At 44.8% G+C, this 21876-nt stretch overlaps 1 protein-coding gene across 1 annotated transcript in view; it reads left to right on the top strand.

The window, feature by feature from the left end:
- The first annotated feature begins 620 nt into the window (after positions 1–620).
- LOC126099150 (uncharacterized) overlaps positions 621–21876 on the top strand; it is a 98936-nt gene continuing 77680 nt past the window's right edge. Inside the window, exon 1 of the mRNA XM_049910605.1 lies at positions 621–709. Coding sequence (XP_049766562.1) covers positions 621–709 — 89 coding nt within the window. The remainder of the gene's footprint in view (positions 710–21876) is intronic.

Below are 21876 nucleotides of genomic sequence, written 5' to 3'. Positions count from 1 at the left end.
GCAGTGGCTGTCTCCTTTTTGTGTTATGAGAAGAATATAAGTTCGTAATTAGTAAAACTGTGTTGGTGTTCCTTACTACCATAAATTCAGTATTATAGTATTGAACAGGACGAACTGGAAAGTAACAACTTCCGTAGCAGTCAATTCCGATTACCAGCCCCATTAGGTTCACGGTCGTGTTAATAATAAATATTGGGCTGCTATTCGATCAGATCAGGTCGGGATAAAAAACGGAGGTGCTACATCCTACAACTTCTATGGGTAGCAACGCTCAAATTTGAACTCAACGATGTCCCACGACGCCGAGATTTCGTCCCCGACGTTCCTTCCTCCTGTCACCGCCGTGGCGCCTATTGACAGTTCGCGAGGAGGCAGCAAGAAGCGGGCGGTAGGTGCCGGTGTGAGGGACACGTGCTGGCGACAGGTGCCGGCGACGCCGCGACTACGAATATGGCGGCAGGCCGTGTCCCAACTTGGCATTTGACCTGGTTTGGCCCGCTGCGCGCGTACCGTCGTGGCGTATGTGTGGATACAGACAGGTATTGGAAAGTGGTGACCGGCGGAGCCTCGCAGTGGCGGGTGGAGGGGAGGCGGCGGCGGCGGCAGCAGCGGCTGCAGCCATGGCGGCCGGCGGGCAGTCGCAGGGCCCGCGTCTGCGCGACCCGACCGCACCGCCACGACTGGCGCGCCGCCGCCGCTCGCCGCTCAGGTAAGCACCAGCCCGCCGCCGCCGCCGCCGCCGCCGCCGCCGCCGCCCCCAGAAGCGCCCCGCGGAAGCAGACGGCACCGGTTCCTGTCCGGGCGATACCTCCAGGACCACTGTGCCTGGTTGCGAGTGTAGCTCTCGTACGACAGTGCCTGCTCCTCTCTGAACCCAGAACTGTAGCTCAGGTAGACTGAGCAGTCAGTTAACCCGATTCTCACCTAACAATGGCTTGCATAACTCTGGGCCAAGTGCAGGAAGTTTCCCACCTACACTGTGATTACATCCGAAGACAAGGCCAAGCAGCTACCAGAGAGACGAAGCTTCGAATAGAGGAAGACGCGGAACAGAGTTACGAAGTTCTTTATGCATCGAAACTTAAGCCCTGTAGGAGCAACATATTACTTAAGCTTGTTTAACACGCCATCGATTGTGGTGCAGTCCCATGCCGCATATTTTTCTTCTTAGACTTACGTCACAGGCCCCCAGCATGTGGCGCCTGTGGCGTACAGATCACAGTTCCAGATTTTATACCAGTGATTTAGTTGCAGCGTCGTCAACAACGGAAACAAATTTTCTGGGTAAGAGTAACGCGTCGTATGGCTGAGGTTAGGTCGGACATTGTCAAAATGCACTGTGGTGGCCGCATTTTAAAATAAGCAAGTTGGTGCCGTGACAGCTACGCTAGAAAAACTTGGTTTCGTGCTGTTTCTATTAAAATCAAGCCGTCACATTGCATAAAAAGATGTCCTAATCAAAATAACGACAGCCAGTGTAACAGGTTTTTCTCATCCAGCGAACTTTTGCATCAAGATAAGAAAGCGGAAGCAAGTTTATTACACGGCCTGGCCTCAATTTTACGTCACGATTAGACGAATCTGGTGGCCTACATGTTTTTAGCTGTTATCTTGTGTCTTTGCTTCTATCTAAACTCTTTGCTAGGCGAGTTGAAGAGTGCAGACTATGACAAGCTCAAAATGGTTCAAATGGCTCTAAGAACTATGGGACTTAACATCGGAGGTTATCAGTCCCCTAGACTTAGAACTACTTAAACCTAATCAACCTAAGGACATCAAGGACATCCATTCCCGAGGCAGGATTCAAACCTGCTCACCGACTTACTACGGAAGTGATCAGCCCATTACAGAGTGCGGTCTCGGTGTTTTTTGAGTTTCCTAACGCTGTATTCCTCCTTTTACAGCATATATTGCACAAAAATTTTGTTAACTGTTCTCGATTTTGTTTCCTTGAGGGTAGCTTTAACTGCTAACAGTGATAAAGAGCAAATGTGATTGTGTCTGCCATTTAGCAAGTCCGCATTTTATACACTTAAGCGCATTCATTTCACAACATACTGGCAGGGGCACTGATAACCAGGATGTTGAGCGCCCCAAACAAACAACTGGTCGCACTCTCACGTGACACCTCTGAAGCGACGAGAGCAATGCAGCCTGTCCCGCTGAAGTTGAGGAAGGAAAGAGGTAGTCCTGGAGCTACTTCCAGCCCCATGGTATCATGTCCTGCTCTGTACTATGCGGAACGGGAAATGGCGGTTGCAAAGATGATCGCGTACAAGAGTTACCTGTTGACTAGCAATGGCGCATCAGCCGGCAAATTGTTCTCAGCACCCATAAAAGGCACTGCCGGTAGCAAGATTCCCCGATCTGACAGAACATTCCACGCACCATCTTCTCGACGTTCAGTAAAACGAGATATGGTAGCAGCAGTTGCCATTCGCTAGATCGGCTGAACCATCACTTACCTTTAAGCGTAGAAAATCTGTCAGTTTGACGTCCGTGTATACTGAATGTTCTCGGCTACCTCGTGCCGTTGAAGCGTTACAGATTTTTAACGTTTGATTCCTCGCCATAAAAAGCACCTATAGGAGAGCTTTGTTGGTGAAATTTTTACTATGTGAATCCTTGTAGCTAAAAATATAAGGTTATGAAATGTAAATTATAGTTAGTGACTAGCGTTCCTCATTGCACTTAGCCGGCCGGTGTGGCCGAGCGGTTGTACGTGCTTCAGTCTGGAACCGCACGACCGCTACAGTCGCAGGTTCGAATCCTGCCTCGGGCATGGATGTGTGTGATGTCCTTAGGTTAGTTAGGTTTAAGTAGTTCTAAGTTCTAGGGGACTGATGACCTCAGATGTTAAGTCCCATAGTGCTCAGAGCCATTCGAGCCATCATTACACTTAACTCCTTTTCTGAGCGAAAATTGTATACCCGTCAACTGGTATTTCTTGGCGAGACATATGTCCCATACCGATGTGAAGTAACACGTTTTATACCTGTAATTTCACAACTGACTGAAGGAGTAGCAGGTACTGGGGTGGTAAACGTGATTATTCCGAGAGGGCAATATGAGTCTCTAACATGCGTTCATGGCTGAAACGGTCCACTGAAATACCAGATTCTTATGTATATCCGGTTTATATTTCTTGTCTCATACATTCTTCTTTAATAACAAAAACATTCGACAAATAGGTTAACAAGTAATTTGCCCACGTGAATTAGTTTCTCAACATTTTTATATTTCATTGATTAAGAGAGGTCCGCTTCAGTTGTACTAATTATTTATTCAAATCACGACCGGTTTCGGGAGTTTAAAATCCCACTTTCATATCTATTTCAGACCATTTTTGCTCCTCATATCTGAAATGAGAAATATATGTAAATAAAACATATCGCTTCTTTTTCCTTAGAGTTACATGTTCACATGCATGCATGGTCACCAAAAATCTGAAATAGCCTTCGCATTAACTCATTGCATCACCGTTCTCCGCTGTCATATCTTAGTGTCGATTTCTTATACTTTACCAATAGTCGACTATGAATGTGTATATCGTTTTTTTTTTTTAGTTGTTAGTCATCATACTGGTGTCACGCACAAGAGACCTCATCCACTTCGGTTATAGGCAGAACACACTCTACAGTTTCTGCTGATGTGTCGTAGCATGCCGTATATGACTACTGTGCGATTCAGGTTTACCCGGTCAGCAGGAGGCATAACATCCAACACGCTGCACAAACAAGTCCAGTACATATTAAAATCAGGACTCGTACCCGCTAGACTTTCCCTACTCTTTCCTCGTATCGGTGTTCAGTACCAACTAGAGCAGCAATACACTTTTAGTAGTAGTAGAATACAGACCATACAATGTAACTTTCATTTTCTATAACGTTCATATATAATGCTCATGTTTAAACTATGTAACTTTTACGTGAGATGTTCAAGCTCTAACTTTTACGTTGATATCTGTAACTGTGGTTGCAACGTAATTGTGAATGGAAACTTTGTAGCTGTAAATTGTTTATACGACGCCCTATTAATAACGGCTATTCCCTGCTGTAATACGTGCAGTTCATACGCTGGAACTAAGTACTGCATAACTTAGTGGCCGTTTGTTTCTCATGTGAAACTTTAATTTATAGACTTTTCCCTGATTTAATAATTAATGATTTCATCACGAGAAGTAATTTTCTGTGAAACACATTACTCAACAACTTGCCGCTCAACAACCAAGACTTTGTAATATTAACCATCGTATGCAAAAAACCTCTTGGAGTTACTGATATTACTTCGGAATTATACATAAACAGATAAATGTTTACTGCTCCATAAACACTCCAGACGATGGTTCTCATAGCCCTGAAATTAATCTTTACTTGCGCAACTAAGATCTCTCCTGTTCTGCAACAGTACATGAAATGAATCAAGTAGTGCTGTTATGCAATACCTATGAATAAATCACGGTAAGTGCAACGCGTGAATGCAAGCTAATGAATCAAATCACGCGACTGTGCCATACGTATAAGAGCGCTCATGCTAAGTGAGTTTTTATTCATTAAGAGGAAATATGGAAGTTCGGGATAAAGTGAATCATAAACCTGTTTCAAAATCATGCTTATATTTTAATGAAGAAAACACGGCCGGTTAAAGAGTTGATATTTGAATGCAAGTACATGGCTTTCTTAGACCACATTGTAGCAATCAGTTTGGCACAAGCAAGGAGAGAAAAGGCTATTTCATTTATTACTTAGATTTTGTTAAGAAGAGAAAAGGAAAGTCCCTTGATACAATCCACTAAAATTCTTATACAATTTCCTGAATACATGCGTGGCAATTGTGAAATAACTGCCAAGAGAAAAATTTCATAACCGTGAATTTAGTCTCCACCAACGACCGCGCTATAAATAATCCTAAGCAAATTCCGCGAATATTAACGATCGTAGCAAATTCAAGAGTTTTGATGTACGTTACCTTTCTTACCATATACCGACAGGGAAAATCAGCGTATCGAAAACCGGTCTCCACACACTATAACCGCCATTACTACTATGTAACGATTTAGGCTGGCAAGAAACAAATGGCGTCATCTATCCGTAACGTTTGCCGAAGAGATCTACTCCACTCATGTGCTCAACTCTAAACATGGAGGAATAATAAGGAGAGCTGTCAAGATTCACAAACTTGAAGTCGACGTCCGCCATGTTACTTGCTCCAACGATTAACTTCTGGTGGAAGCGTTTTGTTCAAAAATGCCGGCTTGCTTCGTTTTGAGATATACTAATCATTCTGATTTTAGTCTAAAGTGTGAAGGAATCACATTCCACTCGTAAGTGGACTCGTTCAAGCGGTATTTTGTTTTATATACAGGGTTATTACAAATGATTGAAGCGATTTCACAGCTCTACAATAACTTTATTATTTGAGATATTTTCACAATGCTTTGCACACACATAAAAAAACTCAAAAAGTTTTTTTAGGCATTCACAAATGTTCGATATGTGCCCCTTTAGTGTTTCGGCAGACATCAAGCCGATTTTAAAGTTCCTCTCACACTCGGCGCAGCATGTCCCCATCAATGAGTTCGAAAGCATTGTTGATGCGAGCTCGCAGTTCTGGCACGTTTCTTGGTAGAGGAGGTTTAAACACTGAATCTTTCACATAACTATGCGTGAAACTTGCCCGCACGCGTTCAACCGTTTCTTCGCTCACTGCAGGCCGACCCGTTGATTTCCCCTTAAAGAGGCATCCAGAAGCTTTAAACTGCGCATACCATCGCCGAATGGAGTTAGCAGTTGGTGGATCTTAGTTGAACTTCGTCCTGAAGTGTCGTTGCACTGTTATGACTGACTGATGTGAGTGCATTTCAAGCACGACATACGCTTTCTCGGCTCCTGTCGCCATTTTGTCTCACTGCGCTCTCGAGCGCTCTGGCGGCAGAAACCTGAAGTGCGGCTTCAGTCGAACAAAACTTTATGAGTTTTTCTACGTATCTGTAGTGTGTCGTGACCATATGTCAATGAATGGAGCTACAGTGAATTTATGAAATCGCTTCAATCATTTGTAATAGCCCTGTACATGAAGTTTGGTTGCACTTTTTTTCTTTGACTGTAGTGGTTTCATTTCTCTCATTTGACTCTAAAATTTTATCAGTCTAGCTCTAAAAGCTCTCTGGGTGAACGCCGTGAGAAGAAAATATTGGAAACCGCCCAAGCATAGCTAAATATATTCTCAGAATTTTCGGGAAGTAGACATAGACCAAATATCAATTTCATCAGGGGTATTAGGGAAAAATGCCGAACTACCTTTTCATATCACATATTTCTGTTCTTGGTTATTCGAAACGTATTACAAAAAGAAGGTTACATAAGCGAGGTGAAATTCGTCATATTACTGAATCAAATAGGTTATATTATATTTAAGACCAGAAAAAAATCTTAAAGTTCTTTCCTAACGCTGTGTTGTTCACGTAAGTACTGGAACATTCTCTGTTTAAAACAACTTTCGGGTCCCCCCGAGGCATCTAACGTGGAGGTGCAAGCTTCGAAGCAACGCACAGCGTAAATCTGTAGCGTCACATTCCCTTATTATACCTCCATAGCTACAAGATAATTCGTGGAAAAATCGTAAAAACTACACCGACCTTTCATCATATAGGCATTTTTCATACCGTCGAAGAGAAGGAGAAGCGTAGCGCTAGATACACAGACACTCAGAAGAAGTTTTGACAAAAAAAAAAAAAAACGTAATACATCTGAAAGCTGAACGTAAATGTCAACAAAACGTTCCATAAATGCATAGAAAATCGCCTTCTAGTTGCCAGCAGCAGATCCTGAAATTCATAGAAGATCCGCTTGTGACTATTAGAACAAATATCGCGAAATGCACAGAAAATGTGTTTCTGATTATCAGCAGTAAAATCCTGAAGCGTAGATCTGCTCATTAAATGAGACGGTCTTCTCGAACTTCTTCACAGTTTGTGATTACCCAGCAGTAGATGGCATGGCAGCTATTCCTAACAAGCTGGGCCCTATAAACACTACATTATAATAGTCAAGAGCAGTAATTTATCCATACGTGGTCCACGTGAAATATACACCTGAGAAGCAGTACTGTGGCGGAACAATTTTTACCTCTAGAAACACCAAGCGGCTTTCATCAGTGATACTGTGCTGACGTCATGCGAAGCGGAAGGAACAGTGTGCGGTAATTAAAGACGAAGGTTTTCATTACAGTATAGAAGTTTTTAACACACTAAATCTAGCAGGTTTCGTGTATAATAGGATTTTAATTCCGTGTTGGCACACCTCTGATGCAGAGAAGTTTGAAGTCGCCAACTGGTGGATGGCTGAATTTAAATTTAGTGATTGCCAAATACTGTAATTTTTCCGTACTTCAATTGAGCGGATGAACCGGAAGTCCAGATTAATGGCGGCAGGATAAACGACGTTACACTGAGTCTTACTCAATGTGAATAACGGAACGTTAAAATTACACGAACTCCTGGCAGACACATGTGAAATTCCGGGTTCTGACATCGGTTCTATCACATCGGTTAGGCGATTCATTAAGCTTCAATCTCTCGTGATCGCAACACTAAGGGTTAGCTTTAGTCCACGAATACTCTTCGCTGACGTTGTATTCGAGTAAATCGTGTATGTCGCCATTTCCTTGAATTAACTTGCTTGCCATACTTCTAACACTGTCTTCGATACGCTAGTTACAAAAATCTGCTTTAGCTTAGAGTCAACGAGGTCTCTGACTTTATCTGGTCAAAGCCTAGACAGCTGCACACAAGAATACAACGCGTTCCAACTTTATATTCTCCGTGGTTTCGAAGGGGGATACGTTTTAAACTGTGTGCTGTGACGTTATGACAGTTAAACCATTGGGAGTGTATCGGCATGGAGTACACTAGTAATCATTTTAATGACAATGAGAAAGTTCCTGCTCGAGAACACCAATTTCCTGAGCGAAGTATTGGCCGGATTTTTTGAAACACTGTTTTTATGTAGTTTTCTTAGTGGCGGTATTTATTACAACATTAAGGCCAATAAGAGTTTGAAATTTTTCCAGCAAAAGGATTAATAGTGGAATACGTTTCTTCCGAATATACTATAATGGCGCGCAATGCACGAGCCAGACATGTTTCGAAATACCACAAGTGTCCACTGCATATTCAGAAGAAACTAATGCTATACAGCTGCAATATTTTTGTCTAGAATATTGATAATACGGGCTGATGCTGCAAATTTTGATTTCTCATTAATAATTTTTATCCGCGATCACATCAGCAGGGGTGGCCGAGCGGTTCTAGGTGCTACAGTCTGGAACCGCGCGACCGCTACGGTCGCAGGTTCGAATCCTGCCTCGGGCATGGATGTGTGTGATGTCCTTAGGTTAGTTAGGTTTAAGTAGTTATAAGTTCTAGGGGACTGATGACCTTAGCAGTTCAGTCCCATAGTGGTCACAGCCATTTGAATCATTTTTTTGACATTAGCAACAGTCTGCCGTCCAACATATGCATTGCCCTAATGGAGCACTCCGCTCGGATTTTGGATGGGAAAAATTACCTTCGTTGATTAGACCGCAGTATAAACCTACTTCCATCGCCTCTTTCATCGGTAAATCCTTGTCTGCCTGGCAAAGGCGAACGATTTTCTCGCGATGACATCACACTGAAAATCGAGTGTTACGCCTGAGCGACTTGCTGGAGGCCACATTCTCACCCAATACTGTAAACGCCATGTGTCCGCTGCCCCACTTGATATTAGACAGGACCAATGACGTCCTTAATTTACTGTACACGGTGGAATGTGGTCTACACGTGGTATTTCTCCAGGCGGCTGGCGGTCATAGGGGTGGACAGACCTGCAAATGTTAGGAAGACCCGAGACCTGACGTCTCCATTCACCGCATTTCTTATGTGCCTTTTGGTCTGAACAGCAAGATATTATTTTATTTTTTATTAACTGGCTTTCGGGACCTGCCCTTACAGTAATCTCAGTAGTGGAATATCTGTTATGACGATACGAACGTGAGGAAAACACAACCGACCGGGAATCGAAACTGAGTCCCTTCTGTTATCATTCCACCGCACTGACAGCACAGCTACCTAGACTGAACGAGAGGACGATTTACTGGCAGTTCTTATGAGAGGCCTATGGTAAACACCACCGAGCAACAGGCAAGCTTTTCTTGTCGTCAGAAATGGCTAGGTTTAGATGCGCGCATGTTTGCTTCATGTGGAAGGGATACTCCAGCACAACATCAGAATTCTTGTTTACCACAATATTTGAGGACAGTAGCCGAAGTTTGATCGCCTAGTTAGCGCTGGCAGAAGTGTCTGTACTTACATAGCCTTGAAGCAAAACGGTCCTAGATGGAATTTCTTAATATCGATATTCTATACAATTTTATTTTAGAAAGTTTTTGAGACTGTCTCAAATGACAGTTATGTACATCACAACTTGATATTCAGCAAGAACATTTTTTGTTGATATCAAAAGCATTTCCACAGTCTCCCGAGTAGACTGCATTAGTTTCAGCTCCTTAGACTTCAATGAAATTGAATGCTGTAACAGCAAGGAAAATTTCCCCTCCCCACAATCCATGTTTCATCATATTATTTTTGTGATAACATATTTCCCTGAACTCATTTTCGGCAAAAATACTACACTCCTCCGGCATCAGTCATAAATGTATGTGAAAACACCATCCTGTTTTCCTTTTTAAATAATTTGTTACCATTCGGCTGTAATTTCCAGACGGTGCTTCGTCATTCAGTTTCTAGAAAATAAATTTCCGTAAATGGTCTACAGATATTTGTGGAAATTCCACATTGAATTAACTAATCTTGGAGCGTAAACCAACTACACTCTTGGAAATGGAAAAAAGAACACATTGACACCGGTGTGTCAGACCCACCATACTTGCTCCGGACACTGCGAGAGGGCTGTACAAGCAATGATCACACGCACGGCACAGCGGACACACCAGGAACCGCGGTGTTGGCCGTCGAATGGCGCTAGCTGCGCAGCATTTGTGCACCGCCGCCGTCAGTGTCAGCCAGTTTGCCGTGGCGTACGGAGCTCCATCGCAGTCTTTAACACTGGTAGCATGCCGCGACAGCGTGGACGTGAACCGTATGTGCAGTTGACGGACTTTGAGCGAGGGCGTATAGTGGGCATGCGGGAGGCCGGGTGGACGTACCGCCGAATTGCTCAACACGTGGGGCGTGAGGTCTCCACAGTACATCGATGTTGTCGCCAGTGGTCGGCGGAAGGTGCACGTGCCCGTCGACCTGGGACCGGACCGCAGCGACGCACGGATGCACGCCAAGACCGTAGGATCCTACGCAGTGCCGTAGGGGACCGCACCACCACTTCCCAGCAAATTAGGGACAATGTTGCTCCTGGGGTATCGGCGAGGACCATTCGCAACCGTCTCCATGAAGCTGGGCTACGGTCCCGCACACCGTTAGGCCGTCTTCCGCTCACGCCCCAACATCGTGCAGCCCGCCTCCAGTGGTGTCGCGACAGGCGTGAATGGAGGGACGAATGGAGACGTGTCGTCTTCAGCGATGAGAGTCGCTTCTGCCTTGGTGCCAATGATGGTCGTATGCGTGTTTGGCGCCGTGCAGGTGAGCGCCACAATCAGGACTGCATACGACCGAGGCACACAGGGCCAACACCCAGCATCATGGTGTGGGGAGCGATCTCCTACACTGGCCGTACACCACTGGTGATCGTCGAGGGGACACTGAATAGTGCACGGTACATCCAAACCGTCATCGAACCCATCGTTCTACCATTCCTAGACCGGCAAGGGAACTTGCTCTTCCAACAGGACAATGCACGTCCGCATGTATCCCGTGCCACCCAACGTGCTCTAGAAGGTGTAAGTCAACTACCCTGGCCAGCAAGATCTCCGGATCTGTCCCCCATTGAGCATGTTTGGGACTGAATGAAGCGTCGTCTCACGCGGTCTGCACGTCCAGCACGAACGCTTGTCCAACTGAGGCGCCAGGTGGAAATGGCATGGCAAGCCGTTCCACAGGACTACATCCAGCATCTCTACGATCGTCTCCATGGGAGAATAGCAGCCTGCATTGCTGCGAAAGGTGGATATACACTGTACTAGTGCCGACATTGTGCATGCTCTGTTGCCTGTGTCTATGTGCCTGTGGTTCTGTCAGTGTGATCATGTGATGTATCTGACCCCAGGAATGTGTCAATAAAGTTTCCCCTTCCTGGGACAATGGATTCACGGTGTTCTTGTTTCTATTTCCAGGAGTGTAGTTGTGGAATAACTGTTTCCCTGTACACTCAACATATCCATGGACCTTAATGCCAACTTTGGTACGTACCTCCCAACCGTTTACATACTTGCGCCATTCGTTAAATGTCTGTCGCTATTCTCTTAGTTTCTTCCTAGTTGATAAAAGTATTACCGTTTATACTGAAGTCAAATCACTTACAAAATGGTTCAAATAGCTCTGAGCGCTGTGGGACTTAACTTCTGAAGTAATCAGTCCCCTAGAACTTAGAACTACTTAAACGTAACTAACCTAAGGATATCACACACATCCATGCCCGAGGCAGGATTCGTACCTGCGACCGTAGCGCTCGCGCGGTTCCAGACTGTAGCGCCTAGAACCGCCCGGCTACCCAAGCCAGTTCAAATCACTTACCACAGTTTCACAAATTCGGTGGGGGCAGGGGGGAGGAGGAGGGGGGGGGGCTATCATTTACGCTTGCGTGCAAAACTTAAAGAGCGAAGGTAATTTTCGTATGATGTGACACTGCCAAACTGCACAGCTCGATGAATTTTGAACCACACATAGAAAGAACTGCTACAGTATAATACAGAAGGTAACCGAAAGAAATGCGCTTTGAGACGAATAGAAATGACACTTTTATTCCACTACACTGAAGTAACCACAATTCCTGGCTGTCCACTGAACTTCACAAACTGTAGGACATGGTTCTTAATAGGGTGTGTGACCATCACGGACGGCAATACATAATATGCAACGTGGTCCCATGTTGGCTACAAATTTGGTAAGGAGTTTGTGAGGTAACGGGCGAGTTGTGGCGCCCTGAAAATATTCTAAGTTCAGAGCTGGCGGCCACCGCTGGGGCCGCTCGGCAAGCCGCGGCTCGTTAGCAGCAACTGCGTGGTGCCGCACAACGGCCGGACCACGTGGTCCATCGGCTGCGTGGCTGGGAATTCCATGGTGACGCTGTGTCGTGAAGGGGACATGCAGGGAGTGCCAAAGATGGCGGACCTTGTGAAACGTTAATGGCAGACATTTCACAGTAAGTATAGAAATTAATAGTAGCCAGATGAATCACGATACCTTAAAAAAAAACATGTACATTGCCATTATTTGCAAGACGATACTGATGGTGTAATCAGATTTTCAATATCTTTAATAGTTTAAAGTTTAGTATCTGGCGGTAAATTATGCAAGTAACACCCAGCAACGAATTTCCAAAATCTAAACGGTTCATCCGATTTTGTCTGTCGACGTGTCTTTAGAAAGCTGTTAGTGTAAACCTAAATTGGTATAGATTACAGGCATGTAACTTGAATAGTACATGAGTTATTGGAGATCAAAGTGGCCAATTATTATCGATCGCGTCAGGCCATAAGTACTCCACAGTTACACGAAAAAACGGTATCAGCATGCTTATAAATATATTTATTTATCTATGTCTGTTTATATCCGATATATACTATTCATGAAGAAATTAGTCAATTGTTTACTGTGTTTTAGGAAGCACAGAGACATTAGGCTACTGGCTTACGGCTGTTCTAATCGTTTGATATATGTTTATATAATTTGTGTGTGTCTTTAATAATGTGTGTTAGAAATTGTTTATGGTCCAGCCATAGGAATATTTATTTAATTTCAAGTTATTTAAATGTAAATCCAGTATTTCTAATGTGTTTCAAAGTGTTTGTGAGTGTGTGTTGGCTTGGAGACATGACGGGATCGCCATCTCCAATCACAGCGCTCATTACTAAGGGAGGCGACTACCGAAGTGAATGGAGGGGCAGCTCTAAACAGTGAGGCGCGAGGGACAGCCACAGATGACACGGGTGAGCTCTGGGCAGGACAGGAGGGGACACTGGAGGGTCCTGGACAGTACGGCGCAACGGACGCACGGTCACGGGAAAGACTAAGAGAGTGGAGCAGTTTGCGTGTGGTCGCAGGAGATAGAAATATTTTGTAGTGCCAACTTGTGCACTTATGAGATTTCCGTGGCTTCTGCAGTGAAGACATAGTACGCGTTTGGAAGTGAATGTCTCGCGAGCAATGTTGTTGTTCATAACTAAATTACGTGAAGTAGGAATCTATTGTTTCCCTGTTATTCAACATATGTTTTATTCAACTGCTGGACCATCGACACCTGTAAGTGTTTTGCAGTAACAAAGGGCATTCTAAAAGGTACTTCTGTTATCGTACTCATCATTTAAAGTCGTTAAAATAGTACCCGCAGAATTTATTTAATTTCATTCGTTCATTTATAAATTTATATGTTACATTCATAATTCGTAATTGCCGAGTAATAGGAACCTTCAACGATTCGGCTCATGTGTGTATTCATATTGTATACTGTAGACACAGCAGTATTTGGCTTGTAATGCGGCAACTACGGATCCCAGACCATAGACAACGAAACCAGCAAAAACCTTAAATAATTCAACTCTGAGTCAGGTGGTACGTAGTTGAGGGCCACCATACCACCTAATCATTATTTTTGAAAGCCCGCAAGTTTCTGTGGTAGATGTTTCCTGATTTCCCACCTGCGCAGCCGACAACTTCTTGATGGTGCTTGGTACATGTGAACGTGCTGTAATACGTCTCCCCAACGCATCCGACACTTGCTCGATGGGATTTAAGTGGGGGGAAGAGGCAGGCCAGTCCATTCGCCGAATATCGTCTCCTCCCAGGAGCTCCAACACATACTTTGTTCGATACTGCCATGCATTACCTTCAGGGTCTACTGCACCCCATGAGAAGACGCAGATGAGGAAGCAGTACGGTGTGACAATAACGTCGACCGGTGAGTGTACAGTGTTCAGAGATTTGGAGGTGACGCCCAAGCAACATTATACTCCCCCACACCGTAACACCTGCACCACAAAAACGTTCAGAACAGCTCAGTTGGAGCAACTCTTGCAATGACAGGATATCCAGCGAATGAACTGGGCTGCCCATCCCCCCGACTTCAGTCCCATCGAACACGTGTGGGGTGCGTTGGGGAGACGTACTTCAGCACGTCCATAAACACCAACGACCATCCAGCAGTTGTCACCTCCGCTGCTGGAGAAATGGAACGCCATACCTCAAAAACTCCTTACCAGCACGTGGCCAGCACGCCAGTACATTGCAGAGCATACTATCTCGTGCGTGGTGTTCACACGCCTTCCTGGGAACTATGTCACGCCTTTTGTTGTGCCAGGGGACCATCATAAATCGCGCTGTTTCCAGTTTAATTATTGCCTTTGAACGAAAGTTTCACTTCTGTTCGTTTCATTCTTTCAGTTAGCTACTGTACCGTACTGCAGCAGTCCACAAGTTCCATCAAGCTACGTTATTTGGCAGTGACACACCATTCGCAATTTACCTCCTTCCTCAAGTTTGCACACAGTGTACCTTCGATATTTTAGTTAGTTGTCCTTCTGAGACAGCGACCACGATAACAAGAATTGTGTATGTTCAAATGTGTGTGAAATCTTATGGCACTTAACTGCTAAGGTCATCAGTCCCTAAGTTTACACACTGCTTAACCTAAAACATCCTAAGGACAAACACACACACCCATTCCCGAGGGAGGACTCGAATCTCCGCCGGGATCAGCCGCACAGTCCATGACTGCAGCGTCTTAGACCGCTTGGCTAATCCCACAGAATTGTTTATAAAATGCGTGTTTGACCATCAGCTGCTTTTTTATTTAAAACCCAAATATCGACGGGTTTCAGTCACAGACCACCTTCACGGATTCGGGTTAAAACAGTTTAAGCCACAACATCACATTTGTCATTACTTAAATAATGGCCACATCTCATATGTAGATTATGTCATAAATTCTAGTATCCCACAGAGGACTTTTAAAGGCAAACATACTAACTACAATGACATGCTCTACATACGAGACGTTGGCATTATTTAAGAACTGACAGATGTGATGATGTGGCTTCAACTGTTTTACCCTAATCCGTGAAGATGGTCTGTGACTGAAACCGGTCGATATTTGGTTTTTAAATAAAAAAGCAGCTGATGGTCAAAAATATATTTTATACCTTACTTGATGCCTGTTAATACCCATCTTCCAAAAACGCTTATAACAAGAATTGTGGCTATACGCTCATATAGGGTATTAATAGGACCCTGTGGCAGAACTAGCTCTTCACGTTGGCTGATGTGGGCAATGTGGTGCAGATTATGCCTCATTTAACCGAATATCCAGTTATGGATTCCTTTTAATGATCAGAACACATATTTTGAATGTGGCCAAGTAGAAAATAATAATAAATGTCGCATCAAGACACATAAATGGAGCGTACAATAATTGTGCTGCCAGAGTATTTTCCAAAAACGTTCATTCTTACAAAGTCTTGTAGCTTGCAGCGATTTTCAAAGGCAGCGCTGTAATACTGTGACTTTCTTAGAGACAGGCGGCTTTCTTCGTGCTCACGGGCCTTCCGTGACCAGCACCAAACAGTTTCCTTGCCTTGTAGCACATTAATCCCATGCTGTGAGCTCACAATCTGATCACGGTACTGCCCAACGCCTCATCTATCAGTTCAGACTGTCAAACTCCATAGTTCCACGTTTCTAGGTACGATCTCTGCCACTGATTTTTTTATATATTTATAAATGTGTGTGTGTGTGTGTGTGTGTGTGTGTGTGTGTGTGTGTGTGTGTGTGTGTGTGTGTGTGTTCCACATCTCTTCCTAAATCACAGTATCGATTCAACAAAAGCTGGTGAAGATGTTACTTATTGTGTAGAAGAAGTACTGTGGGGGTAAGAAACATGTAGCTTCCATAGGAGTGAGGCTGAAAGAGTTAAGTGCGTCTCACATCCGGGCTGCTTTGCATGACTGACTTGTTGTGTGGGTAGTATTGGTAAGTGTTCCAGTGAGTACACACGCGGATCGGCGCAGCTGATCAGAGAGAGAATGGAGGGAGGAGATGGATTATGAGGGGGAGAAGGGGAGGTGGAGGGAGAGGGGGGAGGAGTTGTGTATAACATATGTGACATACACATAAGCGAGTGAAGCGGCAGGTTAAAAGCGAGTTTTGAATACAATTAATCAGTAACTGTGGCCGAAGACTTCCTCTTCAAGGACTCAACACCGTTCTGGCAATGAATGGCCTTGTCAAAGTGGGTGGAGGAGCAGGAGGTAACCGAAAAAGTGACATGGTGATCTGTCCAGCGGTAAAAGATTCCGGATTAGCGCTCATTCGGATCTCCTGGAGGTGACTGAAAAGGGGTAATCGACAATGAGAAAATGTAACGAAAAGACGCCATTCCACGATGTGAAAGAGAGCAAGGGCAGATAAGTCAGAAAAATGAGGTAAACCAGATTAACAGCTCATGCATCCAAGATGCTAACAAGAATAACATGCAGAAGAATGGAGAAGGAAACAAGAGATCTCTTAGGGGACGATCAGTTGAAAAGCTAAACACACCATAAAGGTAGCTGCGACGTCGTAATCGATAATGGGAGCAAGACTTATAAAAAATGGTTCAAATGGCTCTGAGCACTATGCGACTTAACTTCTGAGGTCATCAGTCGCCTAGAACTTAGAACTGATTAAACCTAACTAAACTAAGGACATCACACACATCCATGCCCGAGGCAGGATTCGAACCTGCGACCGTAGCGGTCACGCGGTTCCAGACTGAAGCGCCTAGAAACGCACGGCCACAAAGGCCTGCAAGACTTATAGAAAGTCAAGACACATCCATAAGGTTTGTCGGTCTAGAAAAAGTTTTCGGCAATTAAAATAGCGCAAAATGTTCAGAATTCTGAGAGAAATAAGAGTAAGCTCTAGGAAAATACGACTAATACACAATATTGACGAACCCAGCAATGCCTTTCAATTGCTAAATATGTGTGGTAAGTGGATATACGTCCTGATCCTCTGATTCCTCTTCTCTCAGCCCCTCAGCTCCCTCTTCTCTCGCTGTTTCCTCCACCCCCTGTCTCTCTCCATCTCCTTATCACCCCTCTCTCTGACCATCTTCCCCTTCGCTTTTTTTATGTGCATTTTCTCCCCCCCCTCCCCGCTCCCCCTCACCCCCCTGTCCATCCCCTGTTTCGTTCTCTCTCTGCCCCTGAAATTTGTTAATTGTTACTCAAAACGAAACTTAGAAGATAGGGAATTGAAGTCCCTTAAATGAGTGGATACACAGTATGAGAGGTAATTCTCCAGCTGCTGGTCTGTGACAATAGTAGCTCCAGAGGCAGTATTTCACACAGTTTTAATCTGCGAACGGGTTGGATTACAAAGTTTTGGACGATTCATAGTCCGAAGCAGTATTCGAATCATATGCCAATAAGCCACAAATACAACTTTCCTGTTTTTTTTTTCTTTTTTTTGTTAAAATAGAACTGCGGGGAAGAGGACAAATGAGCTTATTGTTGTGCATACATTTTTGTTTAAAATTGTATATAAAAGGAGAAAGAATAAATATTGAAGGAACACTTCGTTTAAGCGTTTAAATGCACTGCTGTTGTGGCTAAAACTGATTGCAAGAAAGAAAAAGAAACCGCACGTTTTCATAGTACAGCACAGTTTTGAATAAAATTTATCAGTAACAGCGGCCGAAGACTTCCTCTTCAAGGACTCAACACCGTCCTAGCAATGGCCTTGTCAAAGTGGGAAACGGAAAACCTGTCCATTATACAACTTATGAATGTTTATTAGAGTATCATGTAAAAATGTGAAGTAAATCGTTCTAGAAGTTCTCGTGATTTTTGGTAACAACATTATAAACATCCTGTCTTTATACAGTAGTATACGCATAGATGAATCAGAACCAAGAGGGAACAATGAGAATGGAAGATATGTGTCATGCATGTGTATTTCGCCCCTACTTTTCAGTTAACAGACCCAAGAAAGAATGACGAAAATACATGAAAGGTTCAAGAGTGACATTGAAATTCAGAGTGAGAGGACATCAATGATAAGATTCACTGATGACATTGCTATCCTCAGTGAATGTGAAGGAGAACTACAGGATCTGTTGGATGGAATGAGCAATCTAATGAGCACACGCTGTATCGCCACGGGCCACAGCCACGGACCGGTGTCGTAACAAGGACATTAACAGCCGCTTCCAGCAGCTGCAGTCAGCGACCTACCGACGCAGCAACCACTCCGCCGTGTGCCTGCTTCCGCGCCGCATTCTTCCCCATGAGGACAGCCATGACTCAGATACTGTCCCGTGTTCGAGAAGTTTCCGTGTGACACAGGCACGTGACGACATTTTTTTAATTCACTGGCATTAACGATGTAGCCAGAGAAGTAACTACAGATTTGATATACTGTATCATATACACTGAAGAGCCAAAGAAACTGCTACACCTGCCTAACAGCGTGTAGGGATCCCGCGAGCACGCAGAAGTGCCGCAAAACGAGGTTGCATGGACTCGACTAATGTCTGGAGTAGTGATGGAGGGAATTGACACCATGAATCCTGCAGGGCTGTCCACAAATCCGTAAGAGTACGAGGGCTTAAAGACCTCTACTGAAGGCATCCCAGACACGCTCAATAATGTTCATCTATGGAGAGTTTGGTGGCCAGCAGAAGTGTTAAAACTCAGAGTGTTCCTGGACCAACTCTGTAGCAATACTGGACGTATGGGGTGTCGCGTTGTCCTACTGGAATTGCCCAAGTCCGTCTGAATGCGCAATGGACATGAACGGATGCAGGTGATCGGACAGGATGCTTACGTACGATACTTGCCAGAGTCGTATCTAGACCGTATTAGGCGTCCCATATCACTCCAACTGGACACACCCTACACTATTACAGAGCCTCCGCCAGCTCGAACGGTCCCCATGGATTCATGAAGTTGTCTCCATACCCGTACACGTCCATCTACTCGATACAATTTGAATCGACACTCGTCCGACCAGACAACACGTTTCCAGTCATCAACAGCCGAATGTCAATGTCGATGTTGACGGGCCCAACGGGGAGTAAATCTTGGTGTCGTGCCGTCATCAAGGGTACACGGCCTTCGGTTCCGAAAGCCCATATCGATGATGCTTCGTTGAATCGCTCGCACGCTGACAGTTCTTGAAGGCTCACCACTGAAATCTGCAGCAATTTGCGGGAGGGCTGCACTTCTGTCACGTTGAACGATTCTCTTCAGTCGTCGTTGATCCCGTTCTCGCAGAATCTTTTTCCGGCCGCAGCAGTGTCGGAGATTTGATGTTTTATCGGATTCCTGATATTCATTGTACACTCTCCACTTCATCACTACGTCGGAGATGCTGTGTCCCATCGCTCGTGCGCCGACTATGACACCACATTCAAACTTACTTAAATCTTAATAACCTGTCCTTGTAGCATCTGTAAGCGATCTAACAACTGCGCCAGACACTTGCTGTCTTATATAGGCCTTGCCGACCGCAGTGCCGTATTCTGCGTGTTTACATAGCTCTGTATTTGAATACGCCTGCCTATATCAGTTTCTTTGGCGCTTCAGTTTATGTAGCATAGGCATTAGAAATTGCATTAATTTCAGGTAAACCTCATGGTACAGTTTGTACATTCACACACTAAACACAGTCCACATATCACATCACCTCACGCTGGATCCTTTGTGTCTGATTTATAGCTCGAGATCTGCTTCTCGCAAAAAGCGAACATTTCTGACATAGTCCGTTGTGTTCTGCTGTCGAAGCAGGTCCATGACAGTCTTAGAAAGTTGCGGCGTTGTCCGCCATAACGTGAATACCCTAATGCAGGGCTTCACAACATACGTGCTCGCGGAGCAAGCTGTGAGCAGCAAGGCGCGAGCACGGAGCAGCGCGAGCACGCTACCCCCATTACCGCACCAGAGCGGAGAGTGGGGAAAGTCACGTGGGGCACACAACAGCCGCCACCAGTCAATGTAAATCCGCGGCCACCTGCAGGGATATCACTCACGAATTATTACTGCGACAAATGAAACAAATAAAGGAGAATGTACACATGTCACATAATTTTATTAGCTTAGTGTATGCCTCTACATTCGCATTAATTTGTGAACTGTTACACAATAAAAGGTGTCACTGAAGTGTGGGACTCTCGGTTATCTTGTACTTTTTGCCCTTTGCAATTGCGTCTATGTTCGGAGTAATTGTTCTTGTGCATTTTAGGCGCAGCGTGCAGTTTAAATTTCGATCAGATAATGCGCTTCTCAGGCGCGTCTAGTTACATTTCATTGCAGAGAACAGTTGTTCACAAACATACGTGGAACCGAACATTGATATTATTGTAGCCGCCAGTTTGTGCAAACGAGGAAATCTATCCTGAGGGAAGTGTCTGTAGAATTCCAAAATGTTTTTCTTGTTCTGAAATTTCTCTGTATTCTCTGTCACACTGCAGGTCAATAATATCTTGCTGCAGCTCAGGACGAATCTCTTAAATATTCGCTGAATATGGAGAGAACAGATCAAAATCACTGTCTAGTGCTGTCAGATCTTGAAAGCGCTGATCTACTAAACTATGTGAATAACGTTCATAGTCTTTGTGAACATCTTGCATGGATGATAATTTAGGAAAATGAGCTAGGTTTCCTATTTCCAGCTGACTCACCCAAAGTGTCAATTTCATTTTAAAAGCTCGTATTCAATCTATGAAATGAGTAATTAGCAGATATTTACCTTGTAGTAAAATGTTCAAAGCATTCAGATGGCTAGTTAAATCTGCTAAGAACGCGAGATCACATTCAAACGTGCGCGCGCATTTCCCCTCCCTCCCTACTCCGCGACCTTGCACCTGCTCGCGAGCACGTGCCTGAGCAGACGCGAGTACTCGCGCTCAAAACCGGCCAGTTGTTAAGCCCTGCCCTAGTGTCTCATGATTGAGGTCTCAATCTCAGTTGGGTGGACGTCACAGTACGGAGATGGCTGAACTTTCATCCTATAAAGATGTGAAGCGTAACAGCCATGACCCAGTCGAATGCGCGTTATAGTAGTGGTACGACGTCTGGATAGCTTGGTATGAGAGAAATAAGTTCTTCACAGAATACTCGGCTATATTGCGGCACAGTATCTTCCTTTGGATTGTTGTGGGGTCTCCCCGCATGTGACCATTCTTGATGGATCTTTTTCTTTACGCAGCAACAAAATCTGTATGTGGAAGCCACCTGTAGTAAGGCTGACCATAAATCACACTTCGCCGGCCGCTGTGACCGAGCGGTTCTAGGCGCTTCAGTCCGGAACTGTGCTGCTGCTAGGGTTACAGGTTAGAATAGTGCCTCGGGCATGGATGTGTGTGATGTCCTTAGGTTAGTTAGGTTTAAGTAGTTCTAAGTCTAGGGGATCGATGACTTCAGATGTTAAGTCCCATAGTGTTTAGAGCCATTTGAACCATTAATCACACTTCGTTTCGTAGCGATTCCTTCCGCATGGTCAGTCTCGAACAGCTGTATGTACCACCCCCCCTCCCCCTCCCCCGTAATATAGCCTGTTATCGTACCACTATTGTGACGTGCAGTCTGTGCCAGTCAAAGCCACCTCGCAAAGGCGGTCGCCACAGCCTTATCTGGGCTTTGAACGTTGAACCGCCGCGTGACTGGCTGTGCGCTTGGACAACTCAGCACTCTGTCGTCTTCGGAGGTCTACTATGGCGGCGCCCAGCC

Source organism: Schistocerca cancellata, chromosome 1, assembly GCF_023864275.1.
Source record: "Schistocerca cancellata isolate TAMUIC-IGC-003103 chromosome 1, iqSchCanc2.1, whole genome shotgun sequence".
NCBI lineage: Eukaryota > Metazoa > Arthropoda > Insecta > Orthoptera > Acrididae > Schistocerca > Schistocerca cancellata.
Note: the sequence above shows the minus strand (reverse complement) of the source record. Positions and strands in the feature narration are given on the sequence as shown.